Source organism: Bos taurus, chromosome 17 (assembly GCF_002263795.3).
Source record: "Bos taurus isolate L1 Dominette 01449 registration number 42190680 breed Hereford chromosome 17, ARS-UCD2.0, whole genome shotgun sequence".
NCBI lineage: Eukaryota > Metazoa > Chordata > Mammalia > Artiodactyla > Bovidae > Bos > Bos taurus.
The window spans coordinates 37,101,976-37,117,947 of record NC_037344.1 but is presented as its reverse complement, the minus strand read 5'-3'; the positions used below and the strand labels follow the sequence as shown (position 1 = coordinate 37,117,947).

The 15,972-nt window shown below is 34.0% G+C and overlaps 1 protein-coding gene and 1 non-coding gene across 3 annotated transcripts in view; one reads left to right on the top strand and one right to left on the bottom strand.

The window, feature by feature from the left end:
- FSTL5 (follistatin like 5) overlaps window positions 1-15,972 on the bottom strand; it is a 930,240-nt gene that overhangs the window by 73,107 nt on the left and 841,161 nt on the right. For both annotated transcript variants that reach the window (XM_024977492.2, NM_001206863.1), the window contains one exon: window positions 10,983-11,132. In XM_024977492.2, the coding sequence (XP_024833260.1) occupies window positions 10,983-11,132 (150 nt within the window). The remainder of the gene's footprint in view (window positions 1-10,982; window positions 11,133-15,972) is intronic.
- TRNAW-CCA (transfer RNA tryptophan (anticodon CCA)) lies at window positions 4,398-4,470 on the top strand. Its single transcript has one exon. It is a non-coding gene; the product is annotated as a tRNA-Trp (tRNA).

Sequence of the window (15,972 nt, the reverse complement as noted above, 5' to 3'; positions counted from 1 at the left end):
AAGCAACAGTTAGAAGAGGACATGGAACAATGGACTGGTTCAAAATTGATAAAGAAGTACATCAAGGATGCATAGTGTCACCCTGCTTATTTAAGTAATATGCAGAGTATATCATGCAAAATGCCAGCTGGATGAAACACAAGCTGGAATCAAGATTGTCGGAAGAAATATCAATAATCTCAGACATGCAGATTATACCACCCTTATGGCAGAAAGCAAAAAGGAACAAAAGAGACTCGGTAAAAGTGAAAGAGGAGAGTAAAAAGCTTGCTTAAAACTCAACATTCAAAAAATGAAGATCATGGCATCTGGTCCCATCACTTCATGGCAAATAGATGGGGAAACAATGGAAACAATGACAGATTTTATTTTCTTGGACTCCAGATTCACTGCAGATGGTGACTGCAGCCATGAAAATAAAAGATGCTTGGTCCTTGGAATAAAAGCTATGACAAACATAGGCAACATATTAAAAAGCAGAGACATTAATTTGCCAACCAATGTTCATATAGTCAAAGCTATGTTTTTTCCAGTAGTTATGTATGGATGTGAGAGTTGGACCATAAAGTAGGTTGAGCACTGAAGAATTGATTCTTTTGAACTGTGGTGTTGGAGAAGACTCTTGAGAGTCCCTTAGTCTGCAAGGAGATCCAACCAGTCAATCCTAAAGGAAATCAGTCCTGAATATTCATTGGAAGGACTATTGCTGAAGGTGAAGCTTCAATACTTTGGCCACCTAATGCAAAGAGCCAACTCATTAGAAAAGAACCTGGTGCTGAGAAAGACTGAAGGCAGGAGGAGAAGCAGACAACAGAGGATGAAATGAGAAAATGGAATCATCAACACAATGGACATGAGTTTGAGCAAGCTCCAGGAGATGGTGAAGGACAGGGAAGCCTGGTGTGCTGCAGTCCATAGGGTCACAAAGAGTTGGACATGACTGAGCAACTGAACAACAACATCTACTTCACTGGGAAAAGTAATTGGCAAAATTGAACATCATGCCCAATAGCATAATAATTTAATCATTTTTATTGTTTTATAGTATTTATGCTTAACAAGATTTGTTATGAACAAAGCTTTTCTCTAAATATATTACAAATGCAAATTTTTTAAACTTCATGACAGTCTGTCTGTTGATGTGTGCACTATGCTATCTCATTTGTATAGATAAAAATAAACCAAATAAACTCATTGTACCAATGTCCATCCCTCCAAACTATAAAACTCTCACTTTCCTCTCAAATGCTCTCATGCTCATCATCCAGGTGGCTTAGTGGTAAAGAATCTGCCTGCCAATGCAAGAGACATGAGTTCTATCTGGGTGGGAAGATCCCCTAGAGAAGGAAATGGCAACCCAGTCCAGGAGTCTTACTGTGGAATTCCCATGGACAGAGGACCCTGGAGGGCTCCAAGGAGCCTTGCAACTGCAAGGAGTTGCAAATAGAGTCAGACATGACCTAGTGACTAAAACAACAACCAATGTCCACTCTTTCCAACTGTAAAACTCCCATTTTCCTGCCAAGTACCCTCATACCCACCATCCAAAATACAGATGAATGGAGGTCTCCAATATTATTCCATTTATTAAATATTTTTTAAAAATAATATGATTCTTTTTTTAGTTTAAATAATATAAAAAATGTCCTGGGATTCCCTTCCCATCTATTCATCTCTCAGTGCTTTTTTGTTGTATATACTCCATTTGGAGACCATTGATATATATATATGTTTTTCGTTTGTTTCTGCAGCCACCAAGCATATCTCATAAAAAATAAAATTCAGAATATAATGTTCAGAAATATAAGATTGGGAAAAAGGATTACACATATGCTTATCTTTCACTTCAAGATTAACTTATGCACATAGAATGTTCAAGGATTACTTATTATAGTTTGCATTTGCCGATCAACATTATTTTGCTAGAATAACTGTTATCAAACTTTGCCTTTAGAAGCTTAGAAATGAGATTTCTAAGCACGTGTATGTGCAGCACGTGATTCAACCCCCACCACCATTATAGAACAAAGGGGATCACTTTTAATCTGTTGAACGGTTCTGTGGGACTTCGTTTAAATAAAATTTTCTAACACTATATGTTGGAAATTTCTCTCTCATCCCACAAACACCATTCTTTGGTGTATACAGCAGCCTTTGCTTGTCTTGCTGACATTCAGATAATTAAGCCACCAAAATCCTTCTTTCAAAGATTTATTGACTTATTAGACATATTCAGAAACATCTTTAAAATCATTATTGTAATTAATTAATAGTAGCTATCTACATATACAGATCCTAAAATCCATATTTCATAATTTCCCATGTAAGCACCTTTTCAGATTGTTATATTATCATGATGAAGTAACTTCTTATCCTATTCCTTTGTAAAAAAATGTGTAGAATATACTACACAACGCAATAACAAACAGCTTTACTTGTAGTTTTATAAACATATTGGTAATATTTTTCTTTAATATTTTAAAACATTGTTTCAAACATCGAATAGGATACAATTTACTCAAAGTATGAAGGTTTTTCTCTTTGCATATCTATAAACTTTAACTCCCTCATACTTCCAACATACCTAGTGAGATACACATTTATCAGTACTTCTTGAAGGGGTGCACCTATTACAGATAATTTAAAACTGATGCTCTATTGGTTATGCTCCAGTTGTATCAACTTCTATAAAGATGGCATGTTTAGTCAGAGTGAAGTTCTGAGGATAGCAACAAAGATACACAGAACTTGGAGTTTAGCCTTGACATGTAGGAACAGTGAAGCACAGCTTGTTTATCAGTCTGACAAGGAGAGTACCAGCTGGCTAATTAAGTGAACTTAATTTAAACTAATGATGTAGATTCTCAGGATAATGTGCTAACAGCTAGAGGAGACTGCTGATGACACTTAAGAATACCCGAGGTGTTACAATAAGCCACATCTGCATCCAAGCAGAACCTGATTTTGTTCCACAGAACACAAAATGAGGTCAGTTTACTAGTTAATCTTTTATGCAAGAAAACACCTGCATGCCATTCTTACAAAAATTATTAATGAGAGAAGCAATAAACATTTGACGTTTAAAGCAATACCAAGGTTATAGATTCCTTTAAGAATTTGTGAGCTTTCATTTTTAAGCTGCAGGTAGAAATGATATTAATGTAAACACTGAAAATTAACATACCTCCACGGTAAGAATTTATCATGAAGTTTCTAAAAACATATGTTGTCAAGAAAATATTTGTCATTTTAACAATAAAATGTAGCAATATTGTTCAAGTTTTTTAAACATTTCTTCCTAAGATTACATATTTAATTACCAATTTACAAAGTTAAATACAAAAGAAATAAAGAAAAACTCAGAAATTATGATTTCTTAGAGAAAGTCAGTATCAAACACTAGAACTGAAAAACAAAACTTGGAATATTGAATTTAAATAAGTGTAGTGTTATTTTTCTTACTTTCCTTTTTGAAAGTAAGACAATTTGATTTGGACTTCACTCTCACATCACTCTGTGCATTCTATAAAAAATTCTATAGTAGTTTCTATCATGTTTGGGAGGGGATTAACTAAAACTTGATTATAATTATTATTCTTAGTTGCCACTGTATAGTATACTCAGGTTAGAACAAAAGAAATCAACAGAAATACAGCACAGAATCAGGAAGGATAACTTCATTAGGAGACAAAAGAGGTCAAATTGACAAAGGTGCTTTACTTTTTACAAGATTAACTTCACTACTTGCAGTTGAACGCACTCTGCTCCTGGATGTAAATAAAGATTTAAATCACCAATAAAGCTATTCACTTTCAGTTTTTGAAGTAACTAGAAATACGATTTCTTTGACTGGTTTTAAAACTTGAATTACTTGGATTATTAATTTATAAACAGACATTTCAATGTCTATGTCTATTAAATCTATTATTTACATGTCATTTATTAAATTAAGAAAAGCCTTGAGAGAGTTCAGAATTCTAAGAGATGATATATTTTCCAGTATAAAAGTAGAGTCATTAGGATATTCCTAATTCATCTTTAAACATGTTCTTTTGAGGACTAAAATTCACATACTCTAAGGTCATGTTAAACAAATATAAGGATGTGTTATTTCACCAAGCAGTCAGAAGACTTATGGAATTCACCTTCTAAAGAGGTTCACAGACTGAAATTATAAATTGTTGAAAACAGAGAATTTAAACAAACTCAAAGATAGAAAATTTGAATTTGTTTAAAAGATAATTTATGGGATATATATCTAAAATTTTAGGTTGATATTTTAGTCAACAATATGCCTCAAAAAGTAGTGTCTTATCAGAAATAAGGATAGATTGAACATACTCAGTATGGAAATCTTCATTCCCTGTATTAAGGTAGCCTCTACCTTTCTATGGGCTTTCCTGGTGGCTCAGAGGTTAAAGCGTCTGCCTCCAATGCTGGAGACCCAGGTTCGATCCCTGGGTCGGGAAGATCCCCTGGAGAAGGAAATGGTAACCCACTCCAGTATTCTTGCCTGGAGAATCCCATGGACGGAGAAGCCTGGTAGGCTACAGCCCACAGGGTCGCAAAAGTCAGACATGACTGAGCGACTTCACCTTTCTTTTTTAATTATTATTATTATTTTTTTTTTTACTTTACAATATTGTATTGGTTTTGCCATACATCAACATGCATCCACCACGGGTGTACATGTGTTCCCCATCCTGAACCCCCCTCCCATCTCCCTCCCCGTACCATCCCTCTGGGTCATCCCAGTGCACCAGCCCTAAGCTTCCTGTATCCTGCATTGAACCTGGACTGGCAATTCATTTCTTATATGATATTATGCATGTTTTAATGCCATTCTCCCAAATCATACCCCCCCACAGAGTCCAAAAGACTATTCTATACATCTGTGTCTCTTTTGCTGTCTTGCATACAGGGTTGTCATTACCATCTTTCTAAATTCCATATATATGCGTTAATATACTATATTGGTGTTTTTCTTTCTGGCTTACTTCACTCTGTATAATAGGCTCCAGTTTCATCCACCTCATTAGAACTGGTTCAAATGTATTCTTTTTAATGGCTGAGTAATACTCTATTGTGTATATGTACCACAGCTTTCTTATCCACCTTCACCTTTCTATAGAATAGATCTGTTCAGAATATCCCAAATCATTGTAGCTACTGTTTTACACTTCCTCTTCCCAGGAAGGAATTTTTAATAGGAAAAAAATCAGACTCCATATTACATCTGTTCCTTTCACTGTGGTTAGTCATGCTGGCTCTGCATCTTTTGTAAAAGAATGTTGCCTGTTGTTCAGCCACTAAGCCACTAAGTCATGTTCAACTGTTTACAACCCCATGGACTGCAGCATGCCAGGGCTTTGAACCAGCTCTGAATGAGGAATAGGGCCCTCACCAGATCACTATCATGCTTGCACCTTGATCTTGGAATTTCCACACTTAGAAACTTGAGAAATAAATTTCTTTTATTTATAAATAATGCAGTTTGCTGTATTTTTGTCTGTTTTTTATTTATTTAAATTGTATCAGCCTGAATGGTGATATGAAATGACAGTGAAAATGCATAGAAAGTGAAATATTTAGTAATAAGGCATATTTAATCACTTGTATGCAAAAGTTAATAATATATCTGTTAGTTTAAGAATAGTCATTACGTTCAATTTGCATATAATATTACTTTTGTCTGTTGATTTATCAAATATTTCTCACTTTGATCATATGTCAATTTTTTCTAGTAATATGGTAATAATCACTTTACAAAATTGTAAGCAATCATATATGTTTTCCTATTTTTAATTTTTTAGTCAACTTTTTAACTCATTAAGTAACTTGCTTTAACTAAACACTTTGTGCCTTATAGTCCCTTTTTGAAACCTGATGTTAATATTGTTACATCAGCTTTTATGTTTTGCTGTTAGTTTATGCCTGCATCACCTGGGACTCTTTTTTTTCATTTTGGAAGTGTATCTATTTTAATATACATATTATTAGATATTCATTATTCAGTTTATTATTTTTTATTATAAGCTAGTTATTTTATTCCATCCTCTGTTATTATAATTATATACATATTTGATTTTATTCTATAATTTTTTTTGTTTTTGCTTTTAATTAATTTTTGTTTGAGTATAGTTGATTTACAATGTTGTGTTAGTTTCTGCTATACAGCACAGTAACTCAGTTATATATATATAACTGTTTATATATATATATATGATAGATTATATTATATAATATATCTTTTAAACAAATTCAAATTTTCTATCTTTGAGTTTGTTTAAATTCTCCTGTTTTCAACAATTTATAATTTCAGTCTGTGAACCTCTTTAGAAGGTGAATTCCATTCTAATTTAGATTCTATTCCCCTATAGGTCATTACAGCGTATTAAGCAGACTTCTCTGTGTTATATACCAGGTTCTTGTTAATTATCTATTTTATATACAGTAATGTCTGTATATCTTTTGTTTTATTTTTTGGAATCATTGCCCCCCTCATTTGTTTTCTATAATTTTGTTTAAAATTTTGGCTTAATTTTTCAGTTTTATATTTTCTCTTCCTTATTTCTTCTTTTCCTATTATATTTATGAGTAGGTTGTGCATTTATTTTTATTTTTTCATAGACAGATACAATATTTAACACATACTTTCTTGAAATATTAAACACATATTTAACATATGCATACTAATTAGTAATTATTTCCAGTCTACATAATACAAGAAATCTTAATATAAATAATATCAACCCTTCCCCCCACTTACATGTTTTTGTACACTATTTAAACACCTTTTTTGTTTTTTTGCTATTTTAGTCCTGTGTTTTCACTCTTAAAAATGTTGACCTTAAATTCAGGGAATACCATTATTACTGACAGTTAATATTTTAATAGATCCTATGTTTACCAATTTACTTGCTCACTATATATCATATTTAATAGCTTAGTTTATTTTCCTTATTCTTACAATGAATAGTTTCAACTTTATATAACTTTATTTTGTTGATAAAATTTTTCTACTGACCATATAATATCAGAGTATATTTTATTTCCACTTCATCCTTTAATAATATTTTTTCACTTTCTTTTGGTGTTCATTATAGCTATTGAGAAAAATTGCTACTATTCTCATAGTAATTCATCTACCATTTTTAGATCTTACTTTGATTTTATGTTTAATTGTTTCATGTCAATATATTTAGGTATTGATTTTTCTCTATTTAAGTTTCATTGCCCTTTCTAAATCTGAGAATTTAGAGTATTTTTAAATAAATTGTACAATAAATAATAAAATAAGGTATATGTATATTATGATATATAATAATATATGGTATATTATCAACTTTACCCATTTCTTTCTATTTGGTATATTATCAGATTTTCCTGTTTCTTTCTGTTTTCTCCTTCTAGAATTCATCCTTTCTATGTTAGTGTATAGAGTCTGATATATATATATATATATAAAGCAGCTATACTCTAATAAAAATATATATTTAATTAATTTTTATTAGAGTATAGCTGCTTTACTTTTCCCCCGGAGAAGGGAATACTCCAGTATTCTTGCCTGGAAAATCCCATGGACAGAAGAAGCTGGCAGGTTACAATCCATGGGGTCACAAGGGTAGGACACGCCTTAGCGACTAAACCACCACATAGCTGCTTTACAATGCTGAGCTAGTTTCCACTATATAACAAAGTGTATAAACTATAAACATACATATATCTCCTCTTTTTCTCAATTCCCCTCCCGTTTATGTCACCACAGAGCACTGAGTTTCCTGTACCATACAGTAGGTTCTCATTCGTTCCCTATTTTATACATTGTATCAGTGTGTATATATATATTAATCCCAATTTCCCAATTCATCTTATACCTCTTTTCCCCCTTGGTGTCCATATATTTTTTTCTTTATGTCTGTGTCTTTATTTCTGATTTGCAAATAAGATTATCTGTATGACTTTTCTGCTTTCCACATATATTTATTAATATATGACTTTTTTTTTTCTTTTTCTGACTTACTTCACTCTGTATGACAGTCTCTAAGTCCATTTATATCTACACAAATGACCCAATGTTTTACTTTTTTGTGGCTGAGAAATATTCCATTATATATATGTACCAAGTGTCTCCTTGTCCAACCTGAGCTGGAAACATGTATGTCCATCTGGTCACATATTTCTCACCACTCTGCACAAGTCCCTGAATGACTGCAAAATACCATAAGTACTGGTTTTGTGGTTCTAAATAAATTCAAGAGAGTAGGTGAGTTTTAAATACAGAATCAGCAAACAATGAGAATCAACTGTAATTGATTTCTCTGCAGCAAAAATGAAAGAATAACACTTGCTCCAGGTAACTGAAATGACCTCACAATTATCTGTGCAGCCAATGTAGTCAGACACAGACAACGAATATTGTATAAATTTCCATCTCTGTAATAATAAAAATCAGGCAATACTGACTTGTGGTAACAGAAATCTGCATAATGATTACCTTTAGATAGGTAATGACTAGAAAGAGTAATAAAGCATAATTATTAATATTTTAATACCAAAATCACTGGAGAATCCATTTAGACTGAGTCTGAATTTTCTAACTTATAAAAGTGTAAGTTTTAGATTCTTGTCTGAAAAATACCCACAATAATAATTACATTATATTTTAAGATTTTATCCTTGTATGTCTTTTTCATTCTCCTGGTATTTTATAGCCATTATAGTCACTTTGAAAATGATATCATTTATGTGATTTTTTTTACCATTGCCTGAATTTTCATTATTAATATTTTCTATTAATTTTAAAATTTACATGATTGTCTGAAGATAGAAGTTATATGAATAATAAATGATGTTAACTTTTCTCACTTTCAAATATCTAGTAGGTAATACATATTCAGTTGGTGTAGGTTTCTGGTTTGAACACTGAATTTAAAGACCAGCCTGATTATTCCTGAAAGAACATCTAATTTTAACCTACCAGCTAAAGACTGTTGATAATCCTTGACTAATGCCTGTAATTCACTGGCCTATGTTGCCGCTGAAATCAAAGTAAAATAAACCCGGTCAAAAATCAAGCAGTCTCAAAGACAGACACATAGGATGTAAAATATACAGAAAAATATATTCTCCCAGTAGACACTGACCATTAGATAGACACCCATTAGATAGGGTGAACACAAGAAGTACGTAACCCTGGAGACCTTAGAATTTTCTAAAAGACAGTTGTTCATCCTTTCATGACCCTACTGTTCATTCTCATATTTGAAACTGAAAAAACAATTTTATAACTCTGTAGACACCAGAGCTTTCAAACAGACACTTTTTATCTGTTTATCTATGATACCAAGTACATCTTACAAAAGACAATTAACAAATGCATACCAAAATGGATAGATGATTGGATGAATTCATATGAAGTTGTTAAAAGCTATTATAGTGAGAAGCGTGATTTTGAACTTCTTAGAATATTTTTTGTTATAGTCAGGAATCAATATTAGAGGTACTAACAGCTACTTCAAACCAATATTGAAGCAAAAAAAAAATTATAAAAGTAAGAAATGGTTAGGTTTCAGGGTCTGTCAGAATTTTGATAGTAAACCAGTATACAGTGCCTATACCAGGCCCCGTTATAAATGCTTAAATGCTTTTATGCGTTGATTGATATAATCCTTAATATAATGTTATGGGATATGTACACTTTCAAGGTGCTGCAGTAGTAATCTGCCTGCCACTGCAGGAGACGCCAGAGATGTGGGTGCAATTCCTGGGTTGAGAAGATTCTCTGAAGTAGGAAATGGCAGCTTACTTAAATATTCTTGCCCGGGAAATCCCATGGTCAGAGGAGCCTAGCTGGCTACAGTCCATGGGGTCGCAAAGAGTCAAACACAACTGAGCACACACACAAAATGTGTACAGTTATTATTCTGATTTAACAGATTATATTGATACATATCTCAGGATGCTATTTTAAGTTTGTTTCCCCTGAGCTGAGAAGCCATAGATCCTAACAGTCAAAGGCTTGGAGGCTGAAGCCAGGCTGCCAGGAGGCAAATCCTATCCTTTCCCTTGCTTGTTGTATGACGGAAGTCTAGTAGATGGTCCAAGTCGGATAGTTTTGGAAAGAGCAGGAGATAAAATAGTTGATGAGTCAAACCAGAATAGTCTCCGTAACCATAATCATGACAACATGGAAAAATTACATGGCAAGATTGGAAATTTTTTTCTCTGTCATAGACCTATGCATATTTGTTTTACTACTGTGGTAAAACCTACTAAATTATTATTATCCATTAAATCTATTATTGTTCAGCCTTTGTTATGAATCAAATGATAAAGCTATAATACTGTTTCTGTGATGGTAACTGCTGATGCTGCTAAGTCGCTTCAGTCGTGTCTGACTCTGTGTGACCCCATAGATGGCAGCCCACCAGACTCCCCCGTCCCTGGGATTCTCCAGGCAAGAACACTGGAGTGGGTTGCCATTTCCTTCTCCAATGCATGAAAGTGAAAAGTGAAAGTGAATTTGGTCAGTTATGTCCGACTCTTCATGACCCCACGGACTGCAGCCTACCAGGCTCCTCCGCCCAGGGGATTTTCCAGGCAAGAGTACTGGAGTGGGGTGCCATTGTAACTAGGATACCTTAATTGCCCATGGACCAGGAAGGACTCTCTTTGCTCTGTACATAAAAAGCAACTCTGAGGATGATTTCTGTGTAAATGGTCATGTTGGAATTATAAAGTATTCTTGGAATCTAATTGTTGAAAATAAAAGCTCTTTCAGTTGCTTGTTTAATTGCTTAGGGTCAAGAAGTAGAGTGAGAGGAGAGTTTGCAGAAAACTCATGTATTTTCTATTTATTCAAGTAATGTAACAAGTTATCAATGACAATCAACTGACAGGTTACCTTGTAATGACTATTACATTAAATTAAATTTTCTTTAAAACTACGTTCACTTTCAAAAAAGAGTAGTCATTCATACCTGAACAACTTTTTGAGACTGCACGTCAACAACAAGGACTCTATCCAAAGTTGGCTGTGCGACGTAGATGAACTTGTCCTTGACATTGACAGCTGAGGCCCACACACACCTCTGGATTTCATCACCTTCAGCTTTGGGACAGACTTCATCCTAAAATTTAGAAAATATAAAATTAAATGAATATCTTCAATTATAACATGGACATGGACATATAACAAGTAACATTAATGCTGGACACTTTACTACTTTTGTCGTAGAAAGTTATATATATTTGTATATATATAAATACATATGGTAATATATATTTATATGCTATATATTTATATTTATATCAAATATATAGAGTTAAAACAGTATGCAGTACATAGTTAAGTTCATTAAATGTGTATAGAAACTAGTGTGAATAATTCTTTAGAATATATTTTCTCAAGTTTTAATTGCTCATTTATAGTAATATTTGAATATTGCTATAGTCCTTTCATCCATCCCTACCTGTTCATAACTCAGTAACTGCTTAAATACATAATAAGTCCAATGTTTCCTCCCAAATCCCCCAGTCTCAAACTTCTGTACCAGACATCAGAAACCACACTAAATACATCTAGAGCCTCTCCAAACCCAAGGTACATTCATAGTCCTTTCAAAAGCTACCAAACCCACTGAAAAAGAAGAATCCTAATTTATGGAGAATCAGGAACTTGGAAAAAATGATAAAGATTTTTTTTCATAATGTTTATTTTATTTTTGATTTGGTATTAAGGTCAAATTTTACAAAATTCTTTCATCTGAACTTTTTTTTTTTTTTTTTTTTTTGCTGCATTACCCTAGAACTGCCTTCTGGCTGAATATTATATTGTTTGTGCTAGATCTTCTATTTCATCCTTCAAAATTAAATAAATGTTGAAGGTATACTTATGTCCTTCTGATTTGCATCTGCAGATATTGAAAGTAGAATAATGTCATTTAGGTCTTTATTTTTGCTCCAGGTTTTCCTTTTATTCACTGGTTTGCTTTTCTGGTGGCTCAGGTGATAAAGAATCTTCCTGCAATGTGGCACACCCAGGTTCAATTCCTGGGCCAGAAAGATCCCCCGGAGAAGTGAATGGCTATCCACTGTAGTATTCTTGCCTGGAGAATTCCATGGAGAGAGGAGCCTGGCAGGCTATAGACAGTGTGGTCACAAAGAGTCGGACATGACTGAGTGAAACACACACACATTGGGTTTGTAATTCTCTCAGTTTATTTATAGTTAGAAAAACCACTAGCAAGAGAGCTCCACACAAAATATATGTATAAGCATATATTTATTTAATGATAATATAATGATAAACACTGATTCTAGTGTGGCACTTTTTTATGATTTAGGCCTGATCTGAGTACCATGTCTAACACTGATTTGTATACTCTAGGTAGTAACTCCAAAGCTCAACTAAAATACTCTCTTTCTTCTCTAATTTGAACAAAAACAATTATTTTTCATCAGAGAGCCCATCCACCATTTGTATTTAATAATCATGAAACAAAATCAATAAAATGTTCATTATCAACACCACCTAAACATTTCTTTCAATGAAAAGAAAATACTGACAGTAGATAAACCATATCTGGCATTTAGTAACTAAAATGAATGCCACAGTAATTCTCAGGCAGCACAACCACAGAAGATGCTTCTCTTTCTTGCATAAAATTTGGAAAGTAATGTAAAACCCAGAGCACTTTGGAATGAGAAGCTCAGTATTTGCTCTGCTGGTTTTGTTCTCCACCCTTAGATCTAATTCCGAAGAACCTGGAGGGCCCACTCATTTTTAAAATCCAGTCCAGAAGTACCAAGTTCACTAAAACACCAGGGACATATAACAGTAGTGTTTCCTGAACAGTGCAGTTGTTCCAGGCTTCCAGGACATAAACAGACAAACAAAAAAGAAAACTAAATATCCAATGTATGTTTCTGGTAGTTATGGAGGGTTGGAATGAACACCATTTTATAGAATGCACCACAATAATATTAAGATTACCATCAGCAGTGAGTGTCCATGGCACCCATCGGCAGGCAGCACGAGCCAAAAGGCAGAAATCTGTTCTCAGCACATGTCCCGAACACAGTACAGGATTTTACCTTCATTCATCAATTTTCAATGAAACATTATTTTCTACACCAAACATTTTTCTTTAGAAGAATCTTGAACATCTTTGACAAGGACCTATTTCATGAGAACCAAACACTATATAAAATATGTACTTGAGAAACCTGAAAAGATGGGGAAAAGTGGGACCTAAGGTTGATGAAAGTTTCTGAATATAGGGAAGTTGTTTACAAATTCTTTGCTGTTATGTAAAATCTCACAATGAAACCTGCCAAAATAACAGAAAGCATGAGTGACCTGACACGAAACTGTCAGCCGAACAACTGCTGAACCAGGAGCAATTTCCACCTCTTTGCTACAAAACTATTCAACAGGAAAATAAACTGCTCTGCTGGGAATTATCTCCTACTTTGTATGCTGTCACTAGAAGATGTCCCTGACCAGACTCACAATCGTTTTTACAAAGCCATTAAAACTTTCCTGACAGTCACCCTAAATTTTCTTTGCTGTGCTTTATGCCATTATTTCTGATTATAGTCTATTAGGTCCCTTTTTACAGTAACAGTCCTCTTTTTCCAGATTACATAGATGAATACTTATTTCTGAGGATAGGAATAGTAGGGGAATATATTTCACATGCATTAGGCACTCAGTGGGATAAAAGAAAAGCTAAAAAATACCAGAGATGCAAAAGAAGATTAAGATAATAGGTACTGATGAGGAAAACTGTCAGTAATTATATTAAAGAGTATCATTCAATCATCTTTATAGAAACGTATACTGTCATTGAGAGTAAAAGGGTTAATACGTATTTAGAGCTAATGAGAATGAGCCAATAATAAAAAGACAATTCTAGCTCATAATTAATACTTATCTATTTCCTTGTAGGTCACTTACATATTTCATTATATATTTCCTGTGTATGAATTATCTTCTTCCAAAATTTTAAAGGAATATACCATTAGTGATAATGGAAATTTTAACTTAGCAATTAAAGTAATGTTGATGCTTCCTGATCTGCTAAACCAAACTTACAGTTTGAATAGTTGAATATATTTTGAATATTCAAAATATAGTTTGAATATATATATATATATATATATATTCATCTTCTATAGGACTCAGTCCTTTTCATTTATTGTATTGATTACCTATTACAAATACTTTGCTCTTAAATCTCCAGTCTTGTATCTTTCCTCCTTTTCTTCATAGTCACTCCTGTGCCATTCATAGTGAGGATGAATGGATTTGTTACAAGCACCTCTGTTTCCCTTTCATCCAGCTCAACAGGATTCTGGCATTATTCTTTCCTCCCATCCTCTCTCTAATTACGGTTTGTCCACTATCCTTTGCATGCAGAAACAATCTGCCTACATTTAATCAATGTGCTAAGTCACTTTAGTCATGTCCAACTCTTTGTGACCCTTTGGACTGTAGGCTGGTAGTCTCCTCTGTCTGTGGGATTTTCCAGGCAAGAATACTGGAGTAGGTTGCCATGCCCTCCTTCACAGAATCTTCCCAATTCAGGGATCAAACTCCTGTCTCTTATGTCTCCTGCATCGGCAGGCAGGTAGCACCACCTGGGAAGCACACGTTTAATCTATAACTGTAGTTATACCTCCAGGTGCATTGGAACACGCACATGCCTTAGTAATTTAAGCAAACATTAATTGAATTCATCTGCTTTCCATTCCAATAACCAATCTAATTCTCTTTATATTTTGAGCAAGTTTTCGAGAACCTTAATTTCATTTCTTGACCTTTCATTCTAAATTGTTCATACTTCAAACTGGCATTTGAGAGATCCTGGCTCTTCCAAAAGAGAGGTCTTGAAAACTCATCAATGGCCTCAGAATTTACAATCATTGGTCTTCACTTCTTGTTGGGGAGAATTTATTGGACACTTTCTATGTGAAAGATACCATGCAAAGCTATGTTTGGAAAGAAAAACATGAATATGAGTGAATGCCTGCTCTCAACTTGCTTATCATTTCTCTCATATTCAGCTGTTTCAGAATTTGGTTCTTCCTGGAATATGTTTTTTCAGTGTTGTAAGACAGAATTAGCGATCAATGGCCCCAGTCCAAATTCAGTCCACTGCCTATTTTGGTATGTGGCTTAGGAACTAAGAATTTTTTTGGCATTTTTTTAATGGTTGAAGAAAAGTCAAAAGAAGAATACTATGTGGTGACAGGTAAACATCAAATGGTATTCAAATTCACATAAATAAATATTTATTGGAACATATCTACACCCATTCATTTAAATAGTATCTATCATGTGGGGAGAGAGCACCTGACCTGCCTCTTGAGAAATTTGTATGCAGGTCAGGAATCAACAGTTAGAACTGGACATGGAACAACAGACTGGTTCCCAATGGGAAAAGGAGTACGTCAAGGCTGGATATTGTCACCCTGCTTATTTAACTTATATGCAGAGTACATCATGAGAAACGCTGGACTGGAAGAAACACAAGCTGGAATCAAGATTGCCGGGGGAAATATCAATAACCTCAGATATGCAGATGACACCACCCTTATGGCAGAAAGTGAAGAGGAACTGAAAAGCCTCTTGATGACAGTGAAAGTGGAGAGTGAAAAAGTTGGCTTAAAGCTCAACATTCAGAAAACGAAGATCATGGCATCCGGTCCCATCACTTCATGGGAAATAGATGGGGAAACAGTGTAAACAGTGTCAGACTTTATTTTTTGGGGCTCCAAAATCACTGCAGATGGTGATTGCAGCCATGAAATTAAAAGACACTTACTCCTTGGAAGGAAAGTTATGACCAACCTAGATAACATATTGAAAAGCAGAGACATTCCTTTTCCAACAAAGGTCCGTCTAGTCAAGGCTATGGTTTTTCCCGTTGTCATGTATGGATGTGAGAGTTGGACTGTGAAGAA